This window comes from Palaemon carinicauda, chromosome 40, assembly GCF_036898095.1.
Source record: "Palaemon carinicauda isolate YSFRI2023 chromosome 40, ASM3689809v2, whole genome shotgun sequence".
Lineage (NCBI taxonomy): Eukaryota > Metazoa > Arthropoda > Malacostraca > Decapoda > Palaemonidae > Palaemon > Palaemon carinicauda.
This window is the reverse complement of record NC_090764.1, coordinates 34,982,021-35,008,994: the sequence shown is the minus strand read 5'-3', so window position 1 is coordinate 35,008,994 and position 26,974 is coordinate 34,982,021. Positions and strand designations below refer to the sequence as shown.

Here is a 26,974-nt window from a genome sequence, read left to right as displayed (position 1 = left end):
TGTTTTATCTTGTAACCGGATATTGTATTTATTCAACTCTCTCTCTCTCTCTCTCTCTCTCTCTCTCATTATGTTTACCTTGTTGTTTACTCATCTTGCCCGCAGTCTTTTAGAATCGTGCCAGAAATTGTGTTTATTCATGGAGAAACTCATGAAATATCCCACTCAAATCTCTCTCTCTCTCTCTCTCTCTCTCTCTCTCTCTCTCTTTGCAAAGTCAGACTGAGGCTGTTATCTAGATGCAAGATTTTAGAAGAAATTATCTCTTTATTTATATGTTCTAGTAGAAACCTGACCTTAAATTGCTTTCCTGTTCTGTTTCTTTTGCTTTACATTGATGAAGATCTATATCTTCCTTCTTTTCTGATCTTATAGGTTTTACCTAGCTCTCGGTAATTGAGGTATTGTGATCATCTAATTTTGTCTTGCCCTTTTGTATCATTCCATTATTTTCCTATACGTCGAAAAAAAAATATGTTGCTTTTGTTATTATTGGCATGTATTTTGAAAGCTATTTATTGAATCCCTTTGTCTGTTAATCGGTAGATCTCGCCTCCTATCTCTCCATTGTTTTCATTTTATCTGGACTATAATTTTGCAAAGAACAAACAAATGAGGGTCTTATTAGTGAAATATCTGTAACATCCCAGAAACAAGGAATTTGTTTTTGTGAAATATCTGTAATAATCCAGAAACAAGCCCCCCCCCCCCTCCTTTTTTTTTTCCAATGTCTCGTTCGCATATAGCTCCGTGCATTGCGTTGATTGTGAACTCTATATCATTGTGAACATCTTGTACTTTACCGTACGTAATTTAAACAATATAAAGATCATAGGAAGAGGATGCAGAAGGAAATTCTGTCAAGGTGACAGGTAAATTCGTGATATTATGCATTATCGATACAAACTTGTATATGACACAAACTTTGCCTTAGATCCGAGTATATGTCAGCAGTGAACCAATGTAATTTTGGGCAAGTTCAGTGATTGGTGTAGGTGAGGCTTCAGATATATTACGATCAATTAATTTTCCCAGAAGATACAGACGCTTATACTGTTTCAGAATGGGACTCCTAACGTCAGCAGAACGAACAACCAGTCAGCGGGAAGTTTTAGACATTATCAGTATATTCAATTAATTTGATGTCGATTTTTCATTTTTTTTTTTTCATTTTGTTGTCTCAATGAAGTCCACTTTAATATACTGGTAAAAAGAGAGTGAACCAACTCGTCAGTTTTATTTAAATTTTACACCAAAAAAAGTCTTGTATGTTATTTTGTTTTATTTTGAACATCACTAGAAATTTTCATTATTATCTTTACTTATAATATGTATGTATCCTTGTGAACTGGGCCAGAACAAATTCTGGTATCCAAGAAGTGTAAAATAAAATATGATTTTCAAGAATAAATACTACAGATAGTAAATGACGTTTTGATATAAGTTCGAACATCAGAGTGAGGCACATTGAGGTAGTATTGAAGCCATCTGTAAACTGTCATATGAAAGCTATTGCTACTATGCCAATTTCTGTATGTCAATACCGTATCGTTAAAACATTGCTGTATAGTGAATGTGTTTGTTGTTGAATAAAGAATTTTTCAGTGAATTTGATTTCGCCTATATTGGTTTAAATTGTTTTTCTACGCTGCATCTGTTATTTTTTAACCATTGGGCTGCAGGTGGAGAAACTTTTAATACGTATGCGTACTGCTGTAACTTCTCTGTGAATTGTATATATTGTTGCAAGTACACTTTTGATACAAAATGGATTTTAATAAATCAGCCGCTTTTATAAAACGCCTTAACAAAAGACTTATTAGAAGCTTGTAAAACTTCCATACATCTGTAATATTCACCTCTGTATTACACGTGGTTTTTCATTGACTTTCTTTTCTAATTTCTATTAAAGAAGTGTATTTGTTTTGTACATACTGTGCGTGCGTGTATATATATATATATATATATATGTATATATATATACATATACATAGATACTGTGTGTGTTTGTTTGTGCTTTTGTGTGTACATGAATGTATAATAAAATAAATTTATATCTATCACTTGATAGACTACTTGGTAAAGTTTCATTTCGAGATTTGCTTTAATGTAGAGCCCTAGATTTGTTTCATAGCCAATGTAGAACATTTGAAAAAATTCTCATATCTGGCTACTTGATACATACTTAGACTCGGCTATCATGATCGAGATGGGTTGATATCGATTTCAAGTACCAATACCAGAATTCTGGAATATGTAGAGAAGAGTCGAAATCAAATCATATATCTTGATAACATAATTGTGATATTCACTGACCAGATTTCTTTCAATTCAGGGGCATAGTAATAGTTTTGAACACTTTTGCAGCGTTGAAGTACTTATCATTGAGTTGATTTCCATTTTTTATATATTTCTTATATCCATCGAATTCTATATTAAAAGATGATTATGCTTCAATATTTAATATATAGAAATCAAGAGTGTGTGCAACAAACCATGAGAATTTGAAACACTGGCCGGTATCATCTTGTTTACTTTTAATACACGTGTAAGTATATAAGATCTCTACTTGTGCTCTGTTTCAGATTTACGTTAGGATCTTTGTATTTTACGTCATATGTGTAGATATATATATATATATATGCATGTGTATATGTGTATTTTTATTATATGTGTGTATATATATATATATATATAGAGAGAGAGAGAGAGAGAGAGAGAGAGAGAGAGAGAAATTGTATACAGTAGTCCAACCAAGAGTAGCTGAGCATATACCATGGACCTTCTTGAACAGATCTACGGAAATGACATCAAATTGTTTCTTCTTAATGGAATATCCTCTCTCTAATCTCTTCTGGGTCAGGTACACACAATTACCTTCCATTGCATGTTAATGGTAATGCCTGTTGCCCAGTTTCACTAATCGCAAAGGGAGCTCTCTCTCTCTCTCTCTCTCTCTCTCTCTCTCTCGTTTTAAAAACTCTCCTGTATTTTGTGTATTTTTGGCACACCTGTACCATGCATCTTAGTAAGTCATGAAGTAAATAGTATTGTTTAATGATGTTATGAATAATGTCATAATTACAGGTAGCTACAAAACGTTAGTTTTAAATTGTCTATTCGATTTTCCATTTATTCGACGATCATGTTTGTTTTATTGTCTTTAATGAATTAACTATTCAATCAATTATTTTCATCAAGTATACTTCATAAAAAAGGTTAATTCCAAAATATAATAAGAGATTACTTTTTCAAAGTCACTTGAGAATGAAAAGATATTAGTTTCATACAAATTCATCTAAATGGATCTCTTTCTAATATAAATACCTGTATAAGGAAAAATATATTTTTTTCTATAAACCGGTAAAAAATTTTTAATCATTCATTCAAGTGGAAAAATATCCATTCATTAAGTTAATTAAGATGAGAAGTAAAAGAAAAACCCTTTTTTTTTCACCCAATTCATTCGTCGTCTTGAAGAGTAGATTAATGAGCAGAAAAGCTGCCCAAGATAATGATTTATTGGCGCCGAATAAATGATGTATCCTTTTGGTATTGGAGAGAGAGAGAGAGAGAGAGAGAGAGAGAGAGAGAGGGAGAGAGAGAGAGAGGAGAGAGAGAGAGAGGATAATTATTTCTCAATAGATATGAAGCGAGATTGTTGAATATTATTGTGTTTGTTTTTTACCTGCTTGATAATCTTTCTTTTGTGAGTGGTGGTGTGTGTGTGTGTATGTATAATGGATACCAGGAATCTATTTGTATTTATTTGTATGGGATTTGTTGCAATATCGATATTGGAAAATGTAATATAAACCTATCGTATCAATGCTTTTGAAACCTCTATCCCTTTTTCTTTTTCGTGGTATTTTTCATGCAATACCGAGGCTTCTTGAAATTCTAGTTTTTCAGTGACGAGCTATTTCATAGTTTTATTCCTGCAACATGCTGTGAGAGAGAGAGGAAGAGAGAGAGAGAGAGAGAGAGAGAATATCTTTCTTATGACCTTATTGAATTTGGCAATGTCTTCGAAAGTTACAACGTAAAGAGGAAATATTCTTTGCAGCAACGAAGGAGCAAGATGTGCTTCCATGTAAATGATAAATGACAGAAACTCGTTTAGAGAAATGAAAATTGACGGAAACCTCTTGGAAGTGAGGAGAGAGAGAAGGAGTAGCAGAGGTATAAACAGGGTAAAACTCGTCAAATAACGTTAAGCCTAGAAGCTGGTTGGCGGAAATCGATGGAAAAAGAGAGCGTCGAAAAAAAAAAAAAAAAAAAAAGCATCTTGAAGCTCAATTAAACTTTGATAACAGCATTTTAATTAGATTATTGATATCTGGCTCTTGTTACATGCCACGTGATAACCATCTATTTTTTTTTATCCCCCTGACTGATGGATTTTTATGTGAACTCTATTGGAGTAGAAATTAATTAGAATTATTGTTTAAGGGGTCATGTAGGTGTTTTTTTTTTTTTTTTTTTTTTTTTTTATTTTATGCCATTGATTTTCTGGTTTGTTCTTAATAATGTTGATTTTTTATAGTTGTGTCCTTATAGTTTTCGGAATTATTTAAATAAGTGTTTCTTGGATAGTCAATAAACTCCAGTCTTCGGTTGATAAATTTACAATGCTGACAGGACGTTTAACCAGATGTCCTTAACAATTAATGACCAGAGGGTGTGAAGGAAACTTCGAGAAAACTATTGCTAAATGTTATCATACCGAGATTGTTTTAGATTAATCTATTAGTAGAATTTTCTTTTACTTGAGAAAACTTCATTTAGCATACCGGAAACGCAGATAGCTTTAGCATGGCAAAATTGTATACTCTGAAAGTTATTTTTTAGCTTTTCTTAGCTGTAGGCTAACATGTTTTGTAAGGAATTACGAAGATATTCAATCAGGCTACAAACAATATATTATTAAATGCGTATTTGTTGCTCGCCGAAATACACAGCTTACTAGACTTTTCAAATAACATAAGACCAATTCGCCTATTATGTAACAGCGATATTGAATAGAGGGGCTTTTCACACTATGGTGATTTTCAATTAGGTAGAGCTCCTTGTTCGAGATGGTTTTTAGTGTGAATTATTTCACTAAATTTAAAACGACAGATTTCGTATTTTGAATTATTTCACAAAATATATATGACAGATTTCGTATAAACCAAATATATTTGACAGATTTTGTATAATCAGATGTATTTAACAATTTCGTATAGCCAAATATATATGACAGATTTTGTATAACCAGATATATTTGACAGATTTCGTATAATCAAATATATTTGACAGATTTCGTATAAACAAATGGTTTATCAGATTCCTTATAGCCAAATATATTTGACAGATTTCATATAACTAAATATATTTGACAGATTTCGTATAATCAGATGTATTTAACAATTTCGTATAGCCAAATATGATTGACAGATTTCGTATAACCAGTTGTATTTGACAATTTCGTATAGCCAAATATAATTGACAGATTTCGTATAACCAGATATATTGACAGATTTCGTATAACCAAATATATTTGACAGATTTCGTATAAACAAATGGTTTATCAGATTTTTTATAGCCAAATATATTTGGCAGATTTCATATAACTAAATATATTTGACAGATTTCGTATTTATATTCAACAGATTTCGTATTATTCGCATGACTTGTCTTGAAATAGCTGCAATTGGAAAATGGATGTTACACAGTAATTACTTCTTACAAATATCTTTGTCGCGTTAAAATTTGTTTTGACGCCACTTGAGCACTTGAGAGAGATATGTGACAGGTTGGAGGGATTTTGGACAGTAATCGTGTGTATAAGATATCTCAATTTACAGTCCGTTTATCTTTAGGGTAAGGAATGCATCCCATTTCTTCACTTCAACGTAAATATAATTCTTTGAATATGATTAGGGTGCAGTCTTAAGATCTTTATTAATCCTGGAATTAATTACGTTTGGTCTTGAATCGTTCGCTATCGAAAGATATTGTGATAAAGTTATTCTAAAACATTATTATTCCTTTGTATTTATAAAGTTATATTATGAAGCTGTTTATTTTTGTTTGTATAGTTTTATATTTTTTTAAGAGCTATTTGTTTCTGTTATATTATTATTTATTATTATTATTATTATTATCATTATTATTGTTATTATTATTATTATTATTATTATTATTATTATTATTATTATTATTATTATTATTATTAATATTACTTGCTAAGCTACAACCCCAGTTGGAAAAGCAGGATGCTATAATCCCAGGGGCTCTAACAGGGAAAATAACCCGGTTAGGAAAGGAAACAAGGAAAAGTAAAATTTTTAAGAAGGATAACAAAATCAAAATAAATATCTCCTATATAAACTATAAAAACTTAAACAAAACAAAAGGAAGAGAAACAAGACAGGAAGCGTGCCCGAGTGTACTCTCAAGCAAGAGAACTCTAACCCAAGAAAGAGGGAAGACCATAGTACAGAGGTTATGCCACTACCCAAGACCAGAGAACAATGGTTTGATTTTGGAGTGGTGTTCTCCTAGAAGAGCTGCTGACCATAGGTAAAGAATATCTTCTACCATTAACAAAAGGAAAGTGGCTACTGAACAGTTACAGTGCAGTAACTCCTTGGGTGAAGAAGAATTATCTGGTAATCTTAGTGTTGTCAGGTGTATGAGGACAGAGGAGAATAAGTAAAGAATAGGCCAGATTATTCGCTGTGTATGTTTAATCAAAGGGAAAATGAACCGTAATCAGAGAGAAAGGACCCCCATAAATCTCTAGTGGTAGTATCTCAACGGGTGACTGGTGCCCTGGCCAACCTACTACCTATTTCTGGTGTTGAAGGTTTTTGAGCAAATTTTTTTTTTTTTAATATTTATTTTATTATATGAGTACCAATAAGAAACTTAAAGAGTTAGCGATACGAGTGTTCATGTAGGTATATCTGGCGGTTCCCGACTTCTGTTTAACATTCGAGAGCGCTGAAAAATATCCGAGTCCAAACTGTTTCTGATTTGAATTAAGTATCTTTTGATTAATCAGCAGACATCGTGAGGCTCATTAACGGAATTAATTAGAAACAAACGTACCAGTTCACTTCAATGATACCATTGAGCTGTATAAGAGCAGAACATTATTTAATAATTCTCGATGACATGATTTATACAGACTATCAACTTGTAGAATCCTCTTCCTGCTTCGCGTTCCCACATACATATATATTTATGTGTATATATATATATATATATACATATATGTTTTTTATATATATATATATATATATATGTATGTATGTATATTTCATTTTTTTATTTTTTTTTATTTCATATTTCTTTCTCTCCTTTAATTCAAGGTTTAATTTTTTAAAGTTTTTGAGTTGACCAAGATATTAGGCATCAAAGTCCTTGATAATATAGCTATCGGTTTTTTATTTTATAAAAGCCAAATTTTTCATGGAATGCCACCAGCTTTTGGTCCATGATTAAGCCGGCCGAAGATGTGTTGAAAACCCATTCATAAACATTGCCAGATTAAGACTGAAATGTAAAGGAACTAATGATGAAGTTGATAGGGGATTCGTTAATTGGTTTGTGATGGATTGATATGTAATTAGTACTTCGTCTATAGATAATTTAGGTAAAAAAGTGCTTACGAGCTGGATTATTATATCGGTTAATTTATATGATAAACGTGTTCATCTGCGATATGTTAACTTTATAGTTTTTATAGTATTTATATGAAAGCTGAGGGTTGCGAGTTGTATAATTATATTTTTGCAAGAACTATTACTTTAATTTGTAAGCTAAACCTAAATCTTTCAAGTACGCAGATGTATTTTCGAAATTGACCACTTATAGTTTGGTGACGCAAGCATAATGTATTAAATCAATTAAACCATTGCTCAATATTTCACGGTAAGTCATTAGTGATAATCCGAGTAAATGGTCCTTTTTTCAGAAAAGCCATTTCATTAATGAGCAAATTTGCGCAGATCTATCGTGAACTGTGTACCGACGGTATTTCATTACTAGTTCGACTGCACCCGTGAATCGATGTCACCAAATGGATTATACTGGTTTGTGATATTGGCTTTGGCAACTATGCGTTGTTCACTATTGATGTGGGTTTAATGCTTTACACCCATTGAACTGTGTTAGTGTTTTCTGTTTTTTGTTTTTTTATTATTCATGTATATGGTGAATACAATATCTAATGTAAATTTCTCGTATTGAGTAATAGGCTGCTTTTATTTGCAATTGTCTTGGTACTTCTATTTTCATTCTGTTATTTTAGTGGCTTGATATTATTCCACTAAATTTTATTTATTCATTTATTTTTGTTTTTTTATGCCTGTTACTTTTTCATGGTGTATTTTGATACAGCCTATGCTTTATTTTACGATTTTAGTACTATTATATGATATCACTTTTCATATCCACCAGTTTCATGAAAATTTATTTATACAAATTCCTCTTAGAACTTAATTTTTCCGTAACATGCTGACCACTTTTGCTGTGGTGATGATTTTTTGTACTGGAAATTTTAATAGGATTTTTGTTTACATTCCCGCTTTTTTATATTGATAATCGTTTTACATTCGTTGCATGTTTCTTCCGTAAATGCAGTTTGCTTACGTTTCTTATGATTTATTTTTATTTTAAATAAAGGTTAAGGTTATTAAAACGTCATTTTAAACTATTATACCTCTCCTCCTATAATATCGCTGGCGTTATGATTACTTTTTTTATAATTAATCTCGGGCGAGAGAATTAGTAAACAACTCTTAAGTAGTTGGAAAAGCATATGAGAGAGAGAGAGAGAGAGAGAGAGAGAGAGAGAGAGTGAGAGAGAGAGAGAGAGAAATTATACGCTCAGTAGTTAAATATTGTATAAAGTAAGAGAGAGAGAGAGAGAGAGAGAGAGAGAGAGAGAGAGAGAATTATACGCTCAGTAGTTAAATATTGTATAAAGTAAGAGAGAGAGAGAGAGAGAGAGAGAGAGAGAGAGAAATTATACGCTCAGTAGTTAAATATTGTATAAAGTAAGAGAGAGAGAGAGAGAGAGAGAGAGAGAGAGAGAAATTATACACTCAGAAGTTAAATATTGTATAAAGTAAGAGAGAGAGAGAGAGAGAGAGAGAGAGAGAGAGAAAAAAAAAATTATACGCTCAGTAGTTAAATATTGTATAAAGTAAGAGAGAGAGAGAGAGAGAGAGAGAGAGAGAGAGAAATTATACACTCAGTAAAATATTGTATAAAGAGAGAGAGAGAGAGAGAGAGAGAGAGAGAGATAATATTATACACTCAGTTGTTAAATATTGTATAAAGTAAGAGAGAGAGAGAGAGAGAGAGGGAGAGAGAGAGAGAGAGAGAGAGAGAGAGAATTATACACTCCGTAGTTAAATATTGTATAAAGTAATTCTGGAATAGTCTCTTTTAGTTTTCCTTTGGGAATTTTTTTAATATCTTTAAAAAGCTATATCTTAATTTTAAATGAACTCTTTAATAAAAAGGGGAATTCACGTTAACGGGCAATGCGATGGTGAGTAGCATGACTTGCCTTTGGTAGAATATTTGAATAGATCTCAACTTAAGTGACGTACTGACCAAGAGGCTTAGCCATTTAATTAATTGCTCTGTATGTGATGCTTGACTGGAGGCGTTGAATAAGTTCAAGACTTAGTATTTCAAATTCTAAGAACCTGTTTTACTCAAGGATAACCTCTTCGACAAAGGCCAGTCAATGTCTTTCAAATTACGCTGAGTTCTTAACTTGAATAATGCCCGAATGATTTACTGTTCATGGCTGTTTAACTCCTTTAGATATTAATTTTAGGATTTGTTCAAATTTAGGTTATGTAGAAATAGTACTAAAACTGTATCATCTTTATACAATTATTAGAATAGTTAGAAAAATTATAATGAATTTCGATATCTTTTTAGGTAGGTTTTGTAGTTTAATAGCACTTAAACTGTATGATTTCGACAGAATGATTATAATAGAGTTAGAAAATGATAATTAATTTCGAAATCTTTTTTGGTAACTTGGCTTCTAGGCTCATTTCGACCCACGTAGCTCCCACCGAACTCTAAAGGCCTGTTACAAGTAATGGTATTATTTTTATTATTATTATTATTATTTTTATTATTATTTTATTATTTTATTATTATTTTATTGTTATTATTTTATTATTTTTTAATATTATTATTTTATTATTTTTTAATATTATTATTATTGTTATTATTGTTATTATTATTATTATTATTATTATTATTATTATTATTATTATTATTATTACCTATCAAGCTACAGTCTTAGTTGGAAAAGCAGGTTGCTATAAGTCCAAGGGCTCCAACAGGGAAAATATCCCAGTGAGAAAGGGCAATAAGGAAAAACTACGAGAAGTTTAAGAACAATTATAACATCAAAATAAATCTTTCATACATAAACCATAAAAACTGGAAAATAACAAGAGGAAAAGAAACAAGATAGAACAGTGTGCCCGAGTGCATCCTCAAGCAAGAGATCTCTAACCCAAGATAGTGGAAGACCATGGTACAGCGGCTATAGTATTGATGGCGTTGGTTCATGTGCCAATGGCGTTAGGTATTAATGATTAGTCACCCACCTGAGTGTCTATTATGCTTGATAGATTATTGGAAATGCCAAAGACGAATATGAAACTACCTGGGACTCGTGTTGAGTGAAAATTCACAATACTTAATTTTATTTTTTATCACAAATTTTTACATACTTTGTATTCGATTTTAATGGAATGGTGTCATTTCCTTTGTAATGTCATTTTTCAGATGCAAATTGTTATTTTATTAAAACATTGCAGTTTGTTGTGGTTTTACGGTCATGTTTCCATCTGTCTTACGGGCATATTGTTTTGTAATGATTACTGTAATCTAGTATCGTATTCTTAAGTGGAATCTTGAGATGTTACCCGTGTCTTTTATTATATTTCATAATATATTTTACTCTTTTTGTAACGAACATGGAGAATTTTTGTTGATGAGTGATGCTCGACTAACGTTTTTCAGACATTTAACGATCATTTTTTGCCTCGGTGGTACAGTCCTGGCGTTGTAACATGACTTTTCTGGGCCCATTAGCGAGGGTCCTCCATACAAGTTGAAGTCTTATATTTATCTCAATAATAGGCTGTTTTGAGTTGTTTTTCACTGTAGCTGATCGGACCTGGATGAAATGAGGGAACCGTGACGGGCCAAGAGAGGCTGCGACTAAGAATGCAGGATGAAAGAAACTGAGTAACTTTATTACAGAACATCCGTTTATATATACGTAAACTCCAGGCAAAAAGGACGTAAGAACATAACAGGCAATTTCATGTTCAACCGACAACTGTTGCTGTTAACAGTTAACGGTGAGAAAAACAGACATGTTTATTCAAGTCCCTATCAGTGCGAGGGGAGAGCGAAGATACAAAGCATAATATATACAAAAAAAAAAAAAAGAAATTTCGTTACTATGTACGATCGAGTGACACACGGTTGGTACAAAACGAAGGCAGGTAATTGTAACTTGGATCGGACTTAAGATGAAATGAGGAAATGAAGGCAAAGGATTATAACTTGACCTTATTTCGTGAAGTCGGCTCGGGCCAATTATTGTTCTCTCTACTGACTTGCTCTCCAAAGTTTGGCAGTGATTAAGGCTGCTGACCCTAAGTTTTCAACTCTAAAACAAGATATCAATTATCTTTTATTGTGAAAAATTTGGTATTTATTTCCATGAAGTAAGATATTCTATCTTCCTTTTATCACGTAAACTTTTGTTCATTAAAGAAATCCTTATACTTCAAAGCAAGCAATGTCATTTTCAATTTCACTTATCTAGAACTTCTGTTACAGAGGAATTGAAATCTTCCGCCTCTAAACGAGCGTTAATCAACCCTTCATGTTTTGATAAAGCATAAGATAAAGCCTTGGCACTGTGTCGAGTTTGTTTATCAACCGCTTTTTTTCCCTTGTCCACACATACTTACTATCACTCATACTTACGTCACTCAGTCATTTTTTTATTGGTGGAAAATCTCTGAAGATTACACTGCGCATCTGAAAGCATTTATCATGATAGCTGTTTTTTAGACTTCTGTCTTTCTATTTCATGAAAATTTCTATTTGAATTCATATTGCTCTGCTTTAATCTGATTTTCGAAATGATATATATAATGCCTTTTGGGGGGAAATCCAGGTAACTTACTTCACCTGAGAATAAATATTTTGATGTTTATTCAAGATATCACTCCGAGGTTGTTTTTAGAAAATCTTATATCAAACCTTGAAATTTTAATTAGGTATTTCTACAGATGCTCATTATGTAAATTAGTTTATTTAATTTTGTTTGCATACTCACGGCTAGAATAGTGCTTACTGTACTTGCACTGTTTGTCAGAATTAATTAAGATAAAGAATACATCTCTCAGTTGAAAAGGAACAAGTAAAGATTTTTCCTTTTATTGATTTTGACATAATAGATGCTCATAATGTAAATTAGTTTATTTCATTTTGTTTGCACACTAACGACTAGAATATTTACTTTACTTGCACTGTTTGTAAGAATTAATTAAGATAAATAATACCTCTCTCAGTTGGAAAATTAACAAGTAATGATTTATTTTTATTACTTTTCCCATAAAATACTGTGGATTAACAGATTTGAATAGGACGTACAAGACTTTATTTTACTCATTGTTTCCAAGACGTGTGTTTTGTCCCTTTAATACAGTCTGCCCTTGAAAAATACTGAGAGTTGGCAATCAGAATTTCCGAGATTCGCAGGTGTTTCAAGATCAGAAGTAACAAGTGTGTGACGGAAAGTTTATGTTGTTGTCCTAGCAAAATCTGTCTCCAGTAAATTGAGCCTGATATTTAAATGTCTCTTCTTCTTTAAGCAGGACCCTCAAATTCGTATGGGATTTATCTTCCCCGTAGTTAATTTTGTAGGTTTCTGGCCTTATTAGTGACTGAATATATATTTTAAAGAAATTAGTTTTCGTTATAAGTAGTTAATTTTGTGAATATTTCATCTTCAAAACCAAATGACCTATGATTTGAAAAGCTGATAATGAAAAAAAGACGTAAGCTCCCCCTGGCCTTATTAGTGCTTGAATATTTTTTTTTTTAAGAAATTAGTTAATTAGTTTTCTTTATATCTAGTTAATTTCATGACTTTTTGTCTTCAAAAACAATTAATGACATATGACTTGAAAATTACGTAAGATCCATATGCGGTGATGAGTATTTCAGCACAAACTGAAAAATGTTTGGGGGAAAAATGCCGGTCCCAAATGCTTCTTCCAATGATGTTTACTTGGGAGAGCAGCCTGTCATTTTCTATCATCGTCGCTTATTTGACGAATGTTCTTATCTGTTTTTCCCGAATTTTGAAGGTTTATTTCGGCAATTTCTTTGAAGTGATGGTGTGTGTGATATGTACGTGTAAAGACAAACTTTCATGGTTACAGCAGTTATTGTTTATTTTATTAATGATGTAAAAACATATCAAAATCCGTATCAAAAAGAATATTATTTAAAAACATCTAAATGCAAAGATGAGGTAGATCATTATCTGACATAGAATAATAGGAGTAATTCATATGGGTTATTAGTACTCATTAATAAATTGACAGAAAAGTGGCGTAACTGGTATGAGTTTGATTTAAGGTATTCACAATGAGCAGAGTTAATTGTACATATTGTTCTTTTTCTATTTTGAAACTTGTCATCATCTCCTACGCCTATTGACGCAAAGGGTCTCGGTTAGATTTCGCCAGCTGTTTCTATCTTGAGCTTTTAAATCGATACTTCTCCATTCATCATCTCCCACTTCATGCTTCATAGTCCTCAGCCATGTAAGCCTGGTCTTCCAACTCTTCTAGGGCCTTGTGGAGACCAGTTGAAAGTTTGTTAAATTAATTTCTCTTGGGGAGTGCGAAAAGCATGTCCAAACCATCTCCATCTGCCCCTCATCATGATCTTATCCACATATGGCACTTGAATAATCTCTCTTATAGTTTCATTACTAATCCTGATCTGACATTTAACTCACAATATTCTTCTGAGGGCTTTGTTCTCAAATATACAAAAATCTTGTATATTGTTTCATTGTTATTCCACGACTCGTGTCCATACAGTAACACCGATCTCAGTAAACTGATATATAGCCTGATTTTAATATGTAATTTTAGGCGATTTGATTTCCAAATTTTACTTAACCTAGTCATTGTTTGATTTAAACTCATCGTGTTACAAATATTGATGAGTGGCACTAATCTGTTTTAATACAGACGTTTTAATCGTAATGTTTTTGATTTTGGGTGATAACCCTTTGCTTAACTCTATTTTATGCTTATCCAGCGGTAGTAGCCTAACGTGAAAATTTCACCCGTAAAAATTTGACATTCGTTAGAACGAGCCCATTTAGCAGAGCCATTTCCATTAGGTTTTTCAAAGGCCAAATTACCTCGGCCTTGATATAGAGACGCGAAAAAATAGCATAATCTCGCCCAAGTGCTCTTATGGTGCTTCGCGTGATGAGTATTAGTCCCGGACCGAAAAATTCTGGCCAAAAATGATGACTGCCGTCTGGCGTAAGGTACCAAAGCAATTTGGCCACGAGAGCAGCAGTGCGACCAGTCCCTTTTTTATTATCAAGTTTTTTTTTTTCTTGCTTCTGTTTTTATGAATAAAGGAGGAGGTTACTTTCGGAGGGGGTAACTTTTGTTTTTAGAGGTACCACTGCTGTAGTAGGAAAAGGGTGCTTTTGTTTTTCTGGATACAGTTGCTGTAGTTTTGTGTGGTTGTTACCAGCTCAGTCAACAGAGAATCCCTGCCTAACTCATTCACAGTTTAGGGAGTCTGTCTTATTTCCTGAAATATATTTGCATTTAATGCTTTGTTATACTGTACATATTACATTTCATAATTGATATTCATCATAATCCTACAATACTTTAAGCTCTGCATATTTTCCAAGTATGTGGTGTTTTTTAGACTATATATTACATTTTTTCGTGAGATTTTTTTTCTTATTATTTATTCCTGGTCATGGAAATTATGTAAATCACACCATGCCAAGTCGTTCATTAATCATGATCATACCTGCGCCCTGTTATTAACCATTCTAATTATACATATCACTGAATAGTGATAATGACAATAATAATAGCAACAGCAGCAATGTCGTTGGGAAATAGAATACGTACTTTTTCTTTTAGAATTTTTCATAATGAAATAATACAAAGAGAGCTTAGGACGTGGTCGATTCTCGTATTTTTACAATTTTCTATTTTTTTTCCAGAAATTTTAATAGGAATTTTTACCAAATAAAAGTCTTATACTTTTATGAGTGGTCTGTAAAAAATATCATTATTACAATATTTGATGTTACCTTATTATTATAGGTATTTCAGTATTCTATCAATTTTCTTCAATCGAACTTTGACGAATAAATTGAATTCAGTGATGCCTTAAAGAGTTTCGTTTTATTGATACATTTTCTTTATTTTTGCGGCATTTGACATATTATTTTTTGTCACTATGGACTGGTAGTGCAGTTATTGGATATTGGACTACGCAACGGAATGGGCTATAGGACAGAATGCAATTTAAATAATGTTGATAATTATTTATTTATTTATTTTAAAATTACGTTTGTGAAATTTAAATTGTTTCTTTTACGTTTGCAATGCTTTTCGTCAAAGTGCCAACTAAAATTCATTGGGATGTGGTGATACAGTATAAAATGTTTTTTTTTTTTTTTTTTTTTTTTTTTTTTTTTTTTTTTTTTTTTGAAAAATTAAAGAAAAAATGTAAATTTTTCTTTATAAAGCTGAAGAATGCAACTCATACTCCAAGATATGAAAAATAAGTACACTATTGAAACGAAAGTGTTGTTATTACAGGTATACGTTTTATACAAAACACACCAGTGATGAGATTGCTTTGAATTCTAATAAACATCAGTGAACTCTTTCTAGTCTTTGGCTTCGTATAATGAAGCATCGAACATGATACGGTGAGGATTTTAGGGAAGTTAATTGTGCAAAGTGATTTTGTAGTGACTTTTCTTATCAAGTGGTATACAGTGATAAATATTAAAAATGCCTGCGCCGGTACATGATGCAAGTAGTCATAGAGGTAAGTATATATCTGCGTTCTCTTATAGTTTTATTTGTAGTTAAAATTCTGTTATAAACCTGCAGAGAATATATTTTTTAGTTTTAGTTATAAGTCTATAATACACTCATTTGTTGATACGTGAATATCTTATTTTGAACAGTGAATGCTGTTAGAAAATTTTTGGCCATATTAGGCATATTTTGGTAAATTGATACCCTGAGTTACAAATTTTCGTGGTAAATCAACAGGAAAATAGTAAATAAATGAAGTGTCTCTAGACAGTCAGCTACTATCATAATGGTGTACAAAGGCTTTTTGATGTTGAAGAATACTTTGTGATGTTGGCTCCTCACTGCAAATTTTTTTGCATTTTTTTTTCAAGAACATGATTTACCGGTAATTAAGTTTTCTTATAAAATTCTATAATTTTCTGTGTTTTCCTTAATTATCTCATCTTAAGAGTTAATCTAGAGCACTATCTCAGTTTCTTAGATGTCTGTCATTCAATTTTTTTTTTTTTTTTTTTTTTTTTTTTTTTTTGTGAATGCATTTGCTGTTAACAAAACTAGAAGTTTTTTGGATATTATTAGTTAAATAAAGTCCTTTAGAGGTACTTACCAATTAACCTTTATGATTACAGATGTCTTTTTTAACGTGCGAGGATATCTTTGTTTACTGATTACATTTCTTTATTTTATTCCATAATGACGGCAGGTGTTAGTATTAAGCCCAGAACCCGGATTTTGAACACAATCTTTCAAAACAGTCTTACTTTCCTTTGCTGGCATTTTCTTTTCTTGGTCATAATTCATAGTTTTGTTTTAGCTAGATTTTAGACTGTGGTATTTTCAAAGCGAATATTTTCTTTTATTAGTGATCAGTGATGATGGAATTGCTATGACTATATCAATTTGGGATCATTGTGTTTTTTAAGATATTTTTGGAAATGATATATTTTATTGGATCAACTTATTGAATCATTAGAATGGGAATTTTGTGTATTAATGACCTGTGAACAAATTTATTTTATTCTACTACATATACAAGTTGTAGTATGCTTTGTCTAAAAGGGGTTTCTGCAAACTATACTTTTGAATAATTTTTATGAGGTGTAAATCAGCGTTATTGTTTAAGCCATTATTTACATAAATTATTGTTGCTATTAATGTAGCTTTAATTGGTACATAGGCACTAAATATGCAACCCTCATGCATAATTAACACTCGACCAGTATCCAATATCAAATGTATCTTCACGTCGATCCAAAGCTTACAGCATCATCATTATTTGAGTCAAAATCGTGTATAGCTGTGAGTGTTTCAATCTACACAAGACCGCTAGTCCCCTCACTGGGCTAAATGAGAATTGACTCCCCTATTCTATTTTTAGTAGAGGCGTACTTCCTGATCACAGCTCATTGTAGTTGTCCTTTCTCCCACGTCCAGTCTCCCGATAGATACTGTGTGTAGATAGATGGATAGCTGGTTAGCTTAGTTACTACTTGGAATTTCTCTCTCTCTCTCTCTCTCTCTCTCTCTCTCTTGTATGTATGTATGTATGTACATTATTTGTAAATATATATATATATAATATATATATATATATATATACATATATATAATATATATACATATAAATATATATATATATATATACACACACACATATATATATATATATATGTGTGTGTGTGTGTGTCTATGTCTGTATATGAGTATGAGTATGTATATTATATATATTTATACATTATATATAAATATATATATCCATATATATAAATATATATATATATATATATATACAGAGAGAGAGAGAGAGAGAGAGAGAGAGAGAGAGAGAGAGAGTCTGCAAAAATCTTATTCAAAGTCCAGCTATATATTTAATGTAGACTTCTGAGAAGCTTCGAGAGTCTCTCTCTCTCTCTCTCTCTCTCTCTCTCTCTCTCTCAGGGAATTCTACAATAACATGTAGCAATAGTGATAATTTTACCAATGCAAACGTAGATGTTAAGTTTTGACTGTCAAGTTTAGCATAAGTCACTTTCATATAAAGAACTCTGATTTAATATTTTTTAGTTTTATGCTAACTGTTTTTGTGATGTTCAAGAGCAGGTTGGATTTAGTGAATTGTTTTGAATTATTAATTATACTAAATTGATAAGAATAGGCTGAACACAATAAATGAACGACCTATTGATTTACCCACAAGATTTTCCTTATATGTTAATTTACTGTAGGGCCGTCTCCATATGACGAGTAGTTATCAGACTAGGGCTATTACGAGTCTCTTATAGAATTAACTGGTGAATAGACCCTACCTATATGATTAAAGACTTAACCTTTTATTAGATACTCTCGATGCACGTAATTGTAAGACAGTTGTTTTAGAGGAATATATTATTGAGGACTGTCTAACTACATATTCATCGGTTGGATCCACGTACTCTTGAATCACTTCAAGATTTACTTACGTAAAATGTCAGAATTGTTGCTGCCACTTTTTTCTAGTTTTTAGTTTTGATTAATTTATGGCAAAGATTTCTAGTTACCTTCCTTTAAACTGTTCAGATAATTTCTTCTTGCATTTAAAAAATTTAAACAAGAAGTAAAGAATTAAATTCTTCCCTCTACAAGCAAAAGACTGCTAGGAATTTTCTTCTGAAACGGTTTTTTTTTTTTAATATTTTTTGAGTACAGTATATCCCTATTTTATATAACTTGTTTCTCAGTTCTCAATAACTTTTTACATTCAGTCTGATAGATTATAGATGAAGGTCGTGAACTAGTCAACAAGTGGAAAGCACATTTGTATGGGGACAGCGTTACTTAGAAATGAATTGTGCCCAACTGAAGTTTTTGTAATATTCAATTGTTAACAACAATTTTTTAATTAAAAATATGGTAATAAAATGCTACAAAGGATATATTAATTTATTTCCAAAGGTTATTTTTAATCTTTAATTGGTATTTTTACAGTATTTAGTTTTTAGTTTGAATTTCACAATTCACCTGTGAATGTTATTGGTTGAAGAATTACTATAGTTCACCAAAAAAACATAATTAAAGACCGTTTTCTACCTGCGCCGTTGAGCGTCCATTTTCTGTATCTGTTCTCTAGGATAACTAAGTTATTGTGAATATTAGTCTCGTTGACCAGTAAAACAGTTGCGTGTTGTTTTAATCTAATCTGAAATTGATGACAAATGCATCAAGTGTATCAAAGCAATTGAAAAGAAACTTCTATAGTGTGTAATTGCATTCCCAAGGAACGAAGAGTTAAAAAGTTCATGAAATTTTAATAGGAATCTGCACATGTTTCTTTGTTGAATGCATAGAATGTTTTTCGAATGATTTTGATTTTTTCATATCTATATCCTTATTCGTTAATCTATCTCTGGGATTGTTCCTGGTATGAAGTTTTTGTTCTTTGGATCTTAGAGTGTCTAGTAATGAAGGATGAAGCCTTAATTACAAAGGTTAACCGTTATTTTTTAATGAATTTCGCGCAGATTTTCGTGTCAGTACCACTTATTTTTGCTTTGGAGATGTACAAAATGCTTGGGAGATTTAAAAAAAAAAAAATCTAGTTGTAGTTTAATTTCATTGAAAACAAAAGTGTCAGCTCTTTTGGCTGCTACCAAAAAAGATTTATGAACTCAACCAGGAGAGGCTTTTTTTACATGAACCTTGAATTTGTTACTCCTCAAGATACAGTAGTCTTCGTGAACTATTCATGTATGATATAAAACATAAATGCATAGTTATTTTAGGTCATTTTAATATATTATATAGTTAGTAACACATAACCGTCGAAAAAAATATATATATTTAATTGAAGCTCTCGGGAACTGTCCTTGGGAACATTTTGTGTGCCAAGTATACATGTATAACTGATATTTTGAATAAATATTCTTTTTTTCTTTCTAGGGGAGACAGGAGGGGAGAAGCAGCCGTTCCTTGGGGGCGTTGAGCCCGTACGTCTTACGCCCTCTTGGGAAAACTCCAATCTACCCAAGGAGGAGCTCAACTTCAAGAATGTCAACACCTTCGAGACTTTCGAAGTGGACATGGAACCTCCAAAAGACAGGTAGGCAAAAAGTTTTTTTTTTTTCTCTCTCTCTCTCTCTCTCTCTCTCTCTCTCTCTCTCTCATGATTATATTTGCTGAAATGCCTATGTTCTGGCTATTGATTAACTTTAACTTATTTTTAAGATATGATAATTTATAATGATTTATTAGGAAGAAATTCGAGTTCGTTTATTTATTTATCAATTTTTAAGTCAGAGAAGAGAATTGAGAATAAGGAATTATTCTTTCTTTTTTCACATCTTTCGAGTAAATATGTGGAAATGTTTATTTGCTTATTTTATCTATATATTTCCTGAAATACTCTGTAAAACTTTTTCAGTTTTTTAACCCTTTATCGTTTTATTTTATTTTTGAGCCTTTATGTATATTTTTCATACGGTCAATTCAAGCCTGTGTAAATCCTTGTAATGTGTTAATACCCTATTACTCTACATTACAAAGGATATCTGACTTTTTAGTAATAAATTTGGTTTTCGTTTTTCTTGAATATCTCAGAAAAATATAAACTCTAGTGGCTACGGCACGTGTTGGTTTTCTGTTACTATATAGATTATTCAGTTATGTACCCATACGGGGTATATGAAGATTTTTCTCCTTTTTCTCATTTTGTGATGGATTTGGTTTTATTGTAAGAATACTATATGATATCAAAATTACTTTCAGCTATTGTTTCAGTATTATTAGCTATATATATATATATATATGTATGTATATATATATATACATATATATATATATATATACACGTGTGTGATAGCAATTGGCCCCTTAGAAGTTTTGGAAATGTGACTGTACTCTAGTTGCATTGTGCCGTTCTATTGTCTCTGTATCAAAAGATTTCCCTTACATTTGGTCTTGTTTCTTATTTCTGTTACTAAATGGATTCATTTCTTGGCTTCGGTTGCTCTTGGAAGAACTCTGTCCTTCTTTGAGACACACCCACACATTTCATGTTGTTAATTTAGATACATCTCCCTTCCTTTCTCTATTCCTCCTCTCATATTCCCCTTTTCTCTTCTTCTCCCTTTCTAATCCCAGTTATCCTCGATCTCTATAACCCTCCTTTCCAAGAGAATCCTCGTTTGTCCTCGATTACGAAACGCCATCTGGACATCCTCATGAATGGTGAAGGATGAGGATTTATGACCTCATTAGGATTTTGCGGATATCTATTGCTCCCTCGTCCCGTAATGGGCCCTTTCCCTGCTCTTGGGATACAAGGGGAAAGAATGGAACTGCTCTGCAGTTAGCTTCCTAACGGCCAGTGTTTAGCTTTATCCCCCAGAGAGGCAGGGAAACCGTGGGAAGGATTGTGACAGATAAGTGATGAGTTTATTATGCTCTCTTGTGTTTTAAGTTATTACGGGAATAATTTTATTTCTAGATGAGTTATGAATATTAATTAATGGTAGGCTGCATCAAGTAGTTTGATTGTTTTATTAAACTTGATAGTGGGTAATATCATTTGTTTTATCTTATGGGTATTGACATAGAAATTATGGTAAAGATGCATTTTTATTCAGAAAGTTAATCCTTGTATATAAAATATATATATATATATATATATAGTGTATATGTGTATATATAGTGTATACTGTATATATACAGTGTATATATATATATTTATATATATATATATATATATAGAGAGAGAGAGAGAGAGAGAGAGAGAGAGAGAGAGAGCTGTTCTAACTTAGTCTGACATTGCCGGTCATCGCTAAATAGACATGCATGTAGTAATTCATTTTATTTCAAACTTATTATGAAAACAAAGATCATTGAACTATTATGGCGAATCAATTTTCGTTCAGTGCAGCTGACTTTCATACATTCATTATTTCAACCTTCTCCTTTCTCTCTGTGGAACGTCTGATTTGGTTAACATAAATCCCTTTGATTTCTGAAAGTTCGTCCTCATGTTTTGTAAATCAAAGGGTAGCGGGTGCTTTTATCTCACAGAGACTCCTTCCTGGCTTTATGTCTTCATTCGCTTTTAACTAATTGTCTATTTGCATTCTGGGAAGTTTGTCTTTTAATAGAGTTATCATATGCAAAGAAATTCATAAATTTCTTTTATCTGCATGTGATTATAGGTTTGAGTAAATATTTTCTAAAGGCTGCCAGTATTTTTATGTTGGAAGATGAAGACTATTGCATTTCTAACAGACCTGTGACAATATAACCGTTGTTTTCTTTATCTCAAATGTTCCTGTGCAAATTATTCTTACTAAGAGCTCTTTTCTTCTTGGTAGTGAGTATTTTGGCGATTGGCCACATGATTCTAGTTGTATGTCCTAAAATTCTGTATAAAATTTTTCCCTATTAAGCTTTTATTGTCATAAAAAGTCCTATAGTAAATTAAAAGGTCATTATATTTAATTATGATGGTGTTGTAAATGGAAAGGAATAGACTAGTTTAGTTTCCATTCAGCTAATTACGTTGGTGCTCGTCTAAAATTGTATTGTTATTTTGTACTAATTTTAGCTTAAAATATGGTTTAATTTTTCTTTATTTTCATTGATCGATACAATCACTAATTTTCACTTGATTTACCATGTGCATATCGCATTATGCTTTAACATATTATAATATTGGTTGCCTTTTCGATTCATAAGTTTTGGGATGTCTCAATTTTGTTGTTGTTGTTGTTGTTGGTGTTGTTGTTGTTGTTGTTGTTGTTGTTGTTGTTGTTCTTCTTCTTCTTCTTCTTCTTCTTCTTCTATCTCTTCCTCTCTTTTTTTTTTCTTTTTTTTTCTTTTTTTTCCGAGTAAATTTTTTTCGGATACAGTTTCATCTTCTACTGTTGACACCTTTTTAATCCAAAATATCACATAAAAAAGCCTATGGTATAATTACGTTAAATGATGTTGGTAGTCAAAATGTGTACTCTCTCTCTCTCCTCTCTCTCTCTCTCTCTCTCTCTTGTTTACCCCTGGGAGTTTAATTGAAAGGACGATGTGCTAAATTTGTTTGCATTGATTACCATGTAAATGAAACGAGCCTCTTCTCTCTCTCTCTCTCTCTCTCTCTCTCTCTCTCCGGAGGTGAGTGTATATAGTAATCAGCAACTGATGAAGGTAAAGAAAGCCTTGGGCTATCCCCTCACAATACAGAGAAACCGAAAGGATTTAATCTCTTAGCAAAACCTCTTCCATAGGAAAAAGTCTATGGTGAAAATATATAACTTGGTCAGATACGCCAGTTGATTCCATTCTATTGATCTAAATTGAGTCCATGCTTACCGTTGATATATTATTATTATTATTATTATTATTATTATTATTATTATTATTATTATTATTATTACTTGCTAAGCTACAACCCTAGTTGGTAAAGCAGGATGCTATAAGCCATGGGGCTCCAACAGGGAAAATATCCCAGTGAGGAAAGGAAACAAGGAAAAATAAAATTTTTAAGAGGAGCAACAACATTAAAATAAATATCTCCTATATAAACCATAAAAAACTTTAACAAAACAAGTGGAAGAGAAATTAGATAGAATAGTGTGCCCGAGTGTACCATCAAGAAGAAGAACTTTAGACAAATGAAAGACAGCCTAACACCTCCGTGAGCAAGGAGTGGGACCATGGACATCAGTGTCCAGGCTGGAAAACTTTTGGGTTTGTGGAATCAGCTACCACCAAATAATTCATCAAGTTGTTAATGGATATTAGCATTTGATTTAGTCACAAGAAAGCCAATAAACCGGGAGCTAGCTTAAGTTTATTTAACAATTTGAGCCCGAAAGGTTTGAGCATTGGATTCCATGCGTTTTATGGGTGTCATTACAAAGAGGCAAGTCTTAAGTGACATGGCTTGTACGGTGACTAGGGGTAGCCCCTCAAACCCCCCATCAAAATTAGTTTTATTTAACAACTTGAGCCCAAACATCAAATAACATTTTATCAAGTGGCCCTTGGATAAGGATTCAAATCCCATCAGTTAAGACCAAAAATTCCTGTACGTTGATTAATTAAGACACTAATTAATTACAGCCAATTTCAGTTTTATTTAACAATTCAAGCCCAAACTATTTTCTTTCATATAATGATACTACTAGATACAGTGAAGAGAAAAATATAATACAAGACCAAAAATATTTGTACGGGGGCCATTTAAGACCCCTTATTAATTACCATGGGCATTTTTTGGTGCCAGATTGCACTTTATCTAACCAACATAGCCCATCCAAAATTTCAGTTGCATATTACTATCTACCAAGTTTAATATCATTTCATACAAGTCAAGACACAATTTACCTGTACATCAGCTAATTAAGACGCTAATTAATTTGACCTGATTACAGTTTTATTTAACAATTTGAGCCCAAACAAATTTCTTTCAAATAATGATACCACTAGTAACAGTGATTGGAAAAATACAACACAAGACCAAAAAATTTTGTACAGGGTACATTTAAGACCCCTTATAAGCAGACCTTAATATGTCAATTACAAAATAAAAGTGCATTCTTTGATCTTATCTCACTAGTGTTTGACTAGTGGTTTTTGTTAATAAACATCTCGCATAATCCAAGAGTTGCATGCTACTGTCTTCCAACTATAATATTTCCTACAGCTCAAAAGATAAATTATCAGTACATCAGAAAATTTAAAACAATAATAATTTTATTTAATTACAGTATTATTTCATAATATAAGGCCCCAGTAATTTCTTTCATAGATTCTACCACTAGTTAAACTCAGTAGGAAAACACAATTTAAGACAAAATATATTTGAACATTTGCCATTTAAGAGCTACTCTCTTGATGAGAATGCCTCGTTTGTTAGTGGCAAAATATATATTACGCATTACTGTTCACAATATGGGAAACATAATAAAGCATATGATGCTAATCACTCTTAGCTTTGAATAAAATATAAAATATTGAGTATAATACACGCATAGACGTGTATAGAAAAAAAACAATCAGTTCAATTTGAATTTTTCATTCCATAGTTTTTTAACACAGCATTTTAATTCATGTTTTATCTTACACAGTTAAATAACGATAATTGCATGTAGAGCAACAGCCATAAACATTAATCAAACCATAGAGTAGTCATGGATATATAGGTAAACATATTTTCACATTAAAGAAATCAGAAGTATTCTAGTCATCACAGTCAGAATCAGTATCTGTTTCTAAGCCACTACCATACACAGTCTCTATCTCACTATCACTATCACCTATTTCTTTGTCATTTGACACTGAACTACTATCATCATCCATAGCAGACACCACTTTCTCTGGAATCTGATCACCATCAAACATCTTAGGCTCATATTTTGATTCCATCAAAATCCAACCATCAATTTCAGATGGATCCTGTTCAATCATGTTTGAGTTGGCACTTGACCACATTCGAGCAACAAAAGAACACCTTCTTATATGCTGAGAAAGCTCAGCTTCACAAGGTGGGATGAGACACCCATCAATACCACTCAACCTTTCCAACATATTTTTGCAGCCAGGTTTAGGACTGAATGCCCTCTCAACGACTTTGTAGCGGTATTCATTCAACTGACATTGATCTCCCTTAAAACCATAGAGGCATGCCGTAAATCTCTGGAGAGCCTTTTCAGCAGTGACTGAGATGTTTTCACATGTTCCCATCTCTGCAAAAGCAGCCTGGACATCAGCAGACTTTTCAAGTAGTCCTAGTGGACGCACTTTCCCTTTTCTAACAAAGGCGGATGTATAGTCAGAGCCCGTGAAGGCATGAAATCCTGGCAAAGCTCCACAAACTTCCACACCGAGCTCTTTTGCTAGTAATGTTATATCAATATAGCGCCGTGTGTCCTTCCCAGTTGTTCCAACATCCATCCAAACTTTCATTTTGTGTTTTATGACATGATAAAGCAAAATAACAGCAATATCAGTGTCAGAAGCCCTGACCACAATATTTCTCGATTGTTTTTCTCTAGCTGCATGGTATGCATGTAAACATATCCTAGTATCAGCCTCGTGGTGATTACAAGCCAAATCCTGGACGGCTTCTCGAATGACTACCCCTGTTGGTGATACATGAAAGCTGTGACATTCTGACAAATGGCCCAAATATATTATCCTACTGCCAATCAGTGTGGTATATTCAGGGCGCTGCCATTCATGAGCTAAAAATTCTGCTAGGCTCTGCTTGAATGAGTTGGACTTGAGTCCATCTGCCAAATTTCTGGGACAACGTTGTTCTGGTCCAGTGATGAGGTACCCTTTATCTGTGGCATTCCTTCTCATTCTTTCAGAGTCTTTGATAGATGGTTCAGCATAAGTGTCGAACAGTATATCAATTCTTATTTTTGACAATGCAGTTACATTCATTAAAATCAATCTTGCAAGGCTACCATATGTTGATGTTTTTTGTCCAACCAATGTATGTAGAATAAAATTGCCATCAACAATGCTGACATCTACAGTCTCAGGAGCCTGGTGATTCAACCGTTTCTCAAGGTTCTGAAGCAATGTGCTCTTGTTGGTTTTAGCCATACTGCCATCAGTTGAGAACATGGACAATGGTATAGGTGTCAGAGGGTAAGAAAATGTGGTCCTTAAGTCAATATCATATTTTGAAGCCACTACTGCCAGCCGTCCCATCAGATCTCTTGTGCATCTTAGTTCTGATATTTTTTTGTTGGTAGTTCTTTTGTTCTTTGCACATTCACTTTGAAAAGTTAACAGCTGTTCTCTTTTGATTGGCTCTTCAAATCTGCTGGGGTGTTTTTATA

General features: G+C 32.3%; 1 protein-coding gene across 2 annotated transcripts in view; it reads left to right on the top strand.

Annotated features, from left to right (window-relative positions):
- The window catches only part of Ent2 (Equilibrative nucleoside transporter 2), a 1,033,466-nt gene that overhangs the window by 777,264 nt on the left and 229,228 nt on the right, over positions 1-26,974 (top strand). For both annotated transcript variants that reach the window (XM_068363488.1, XM_068363487.1), the window contains one exon: positions 20,085-20,244. In XM_068363488.1, coding sequence (XP_068219589.1) covers positions 20,085-20,244 — 160 coding nt within the window. The remainder of the gene's footprint in view (positions 1-20,084; positions 20,245-26,974) is intronic.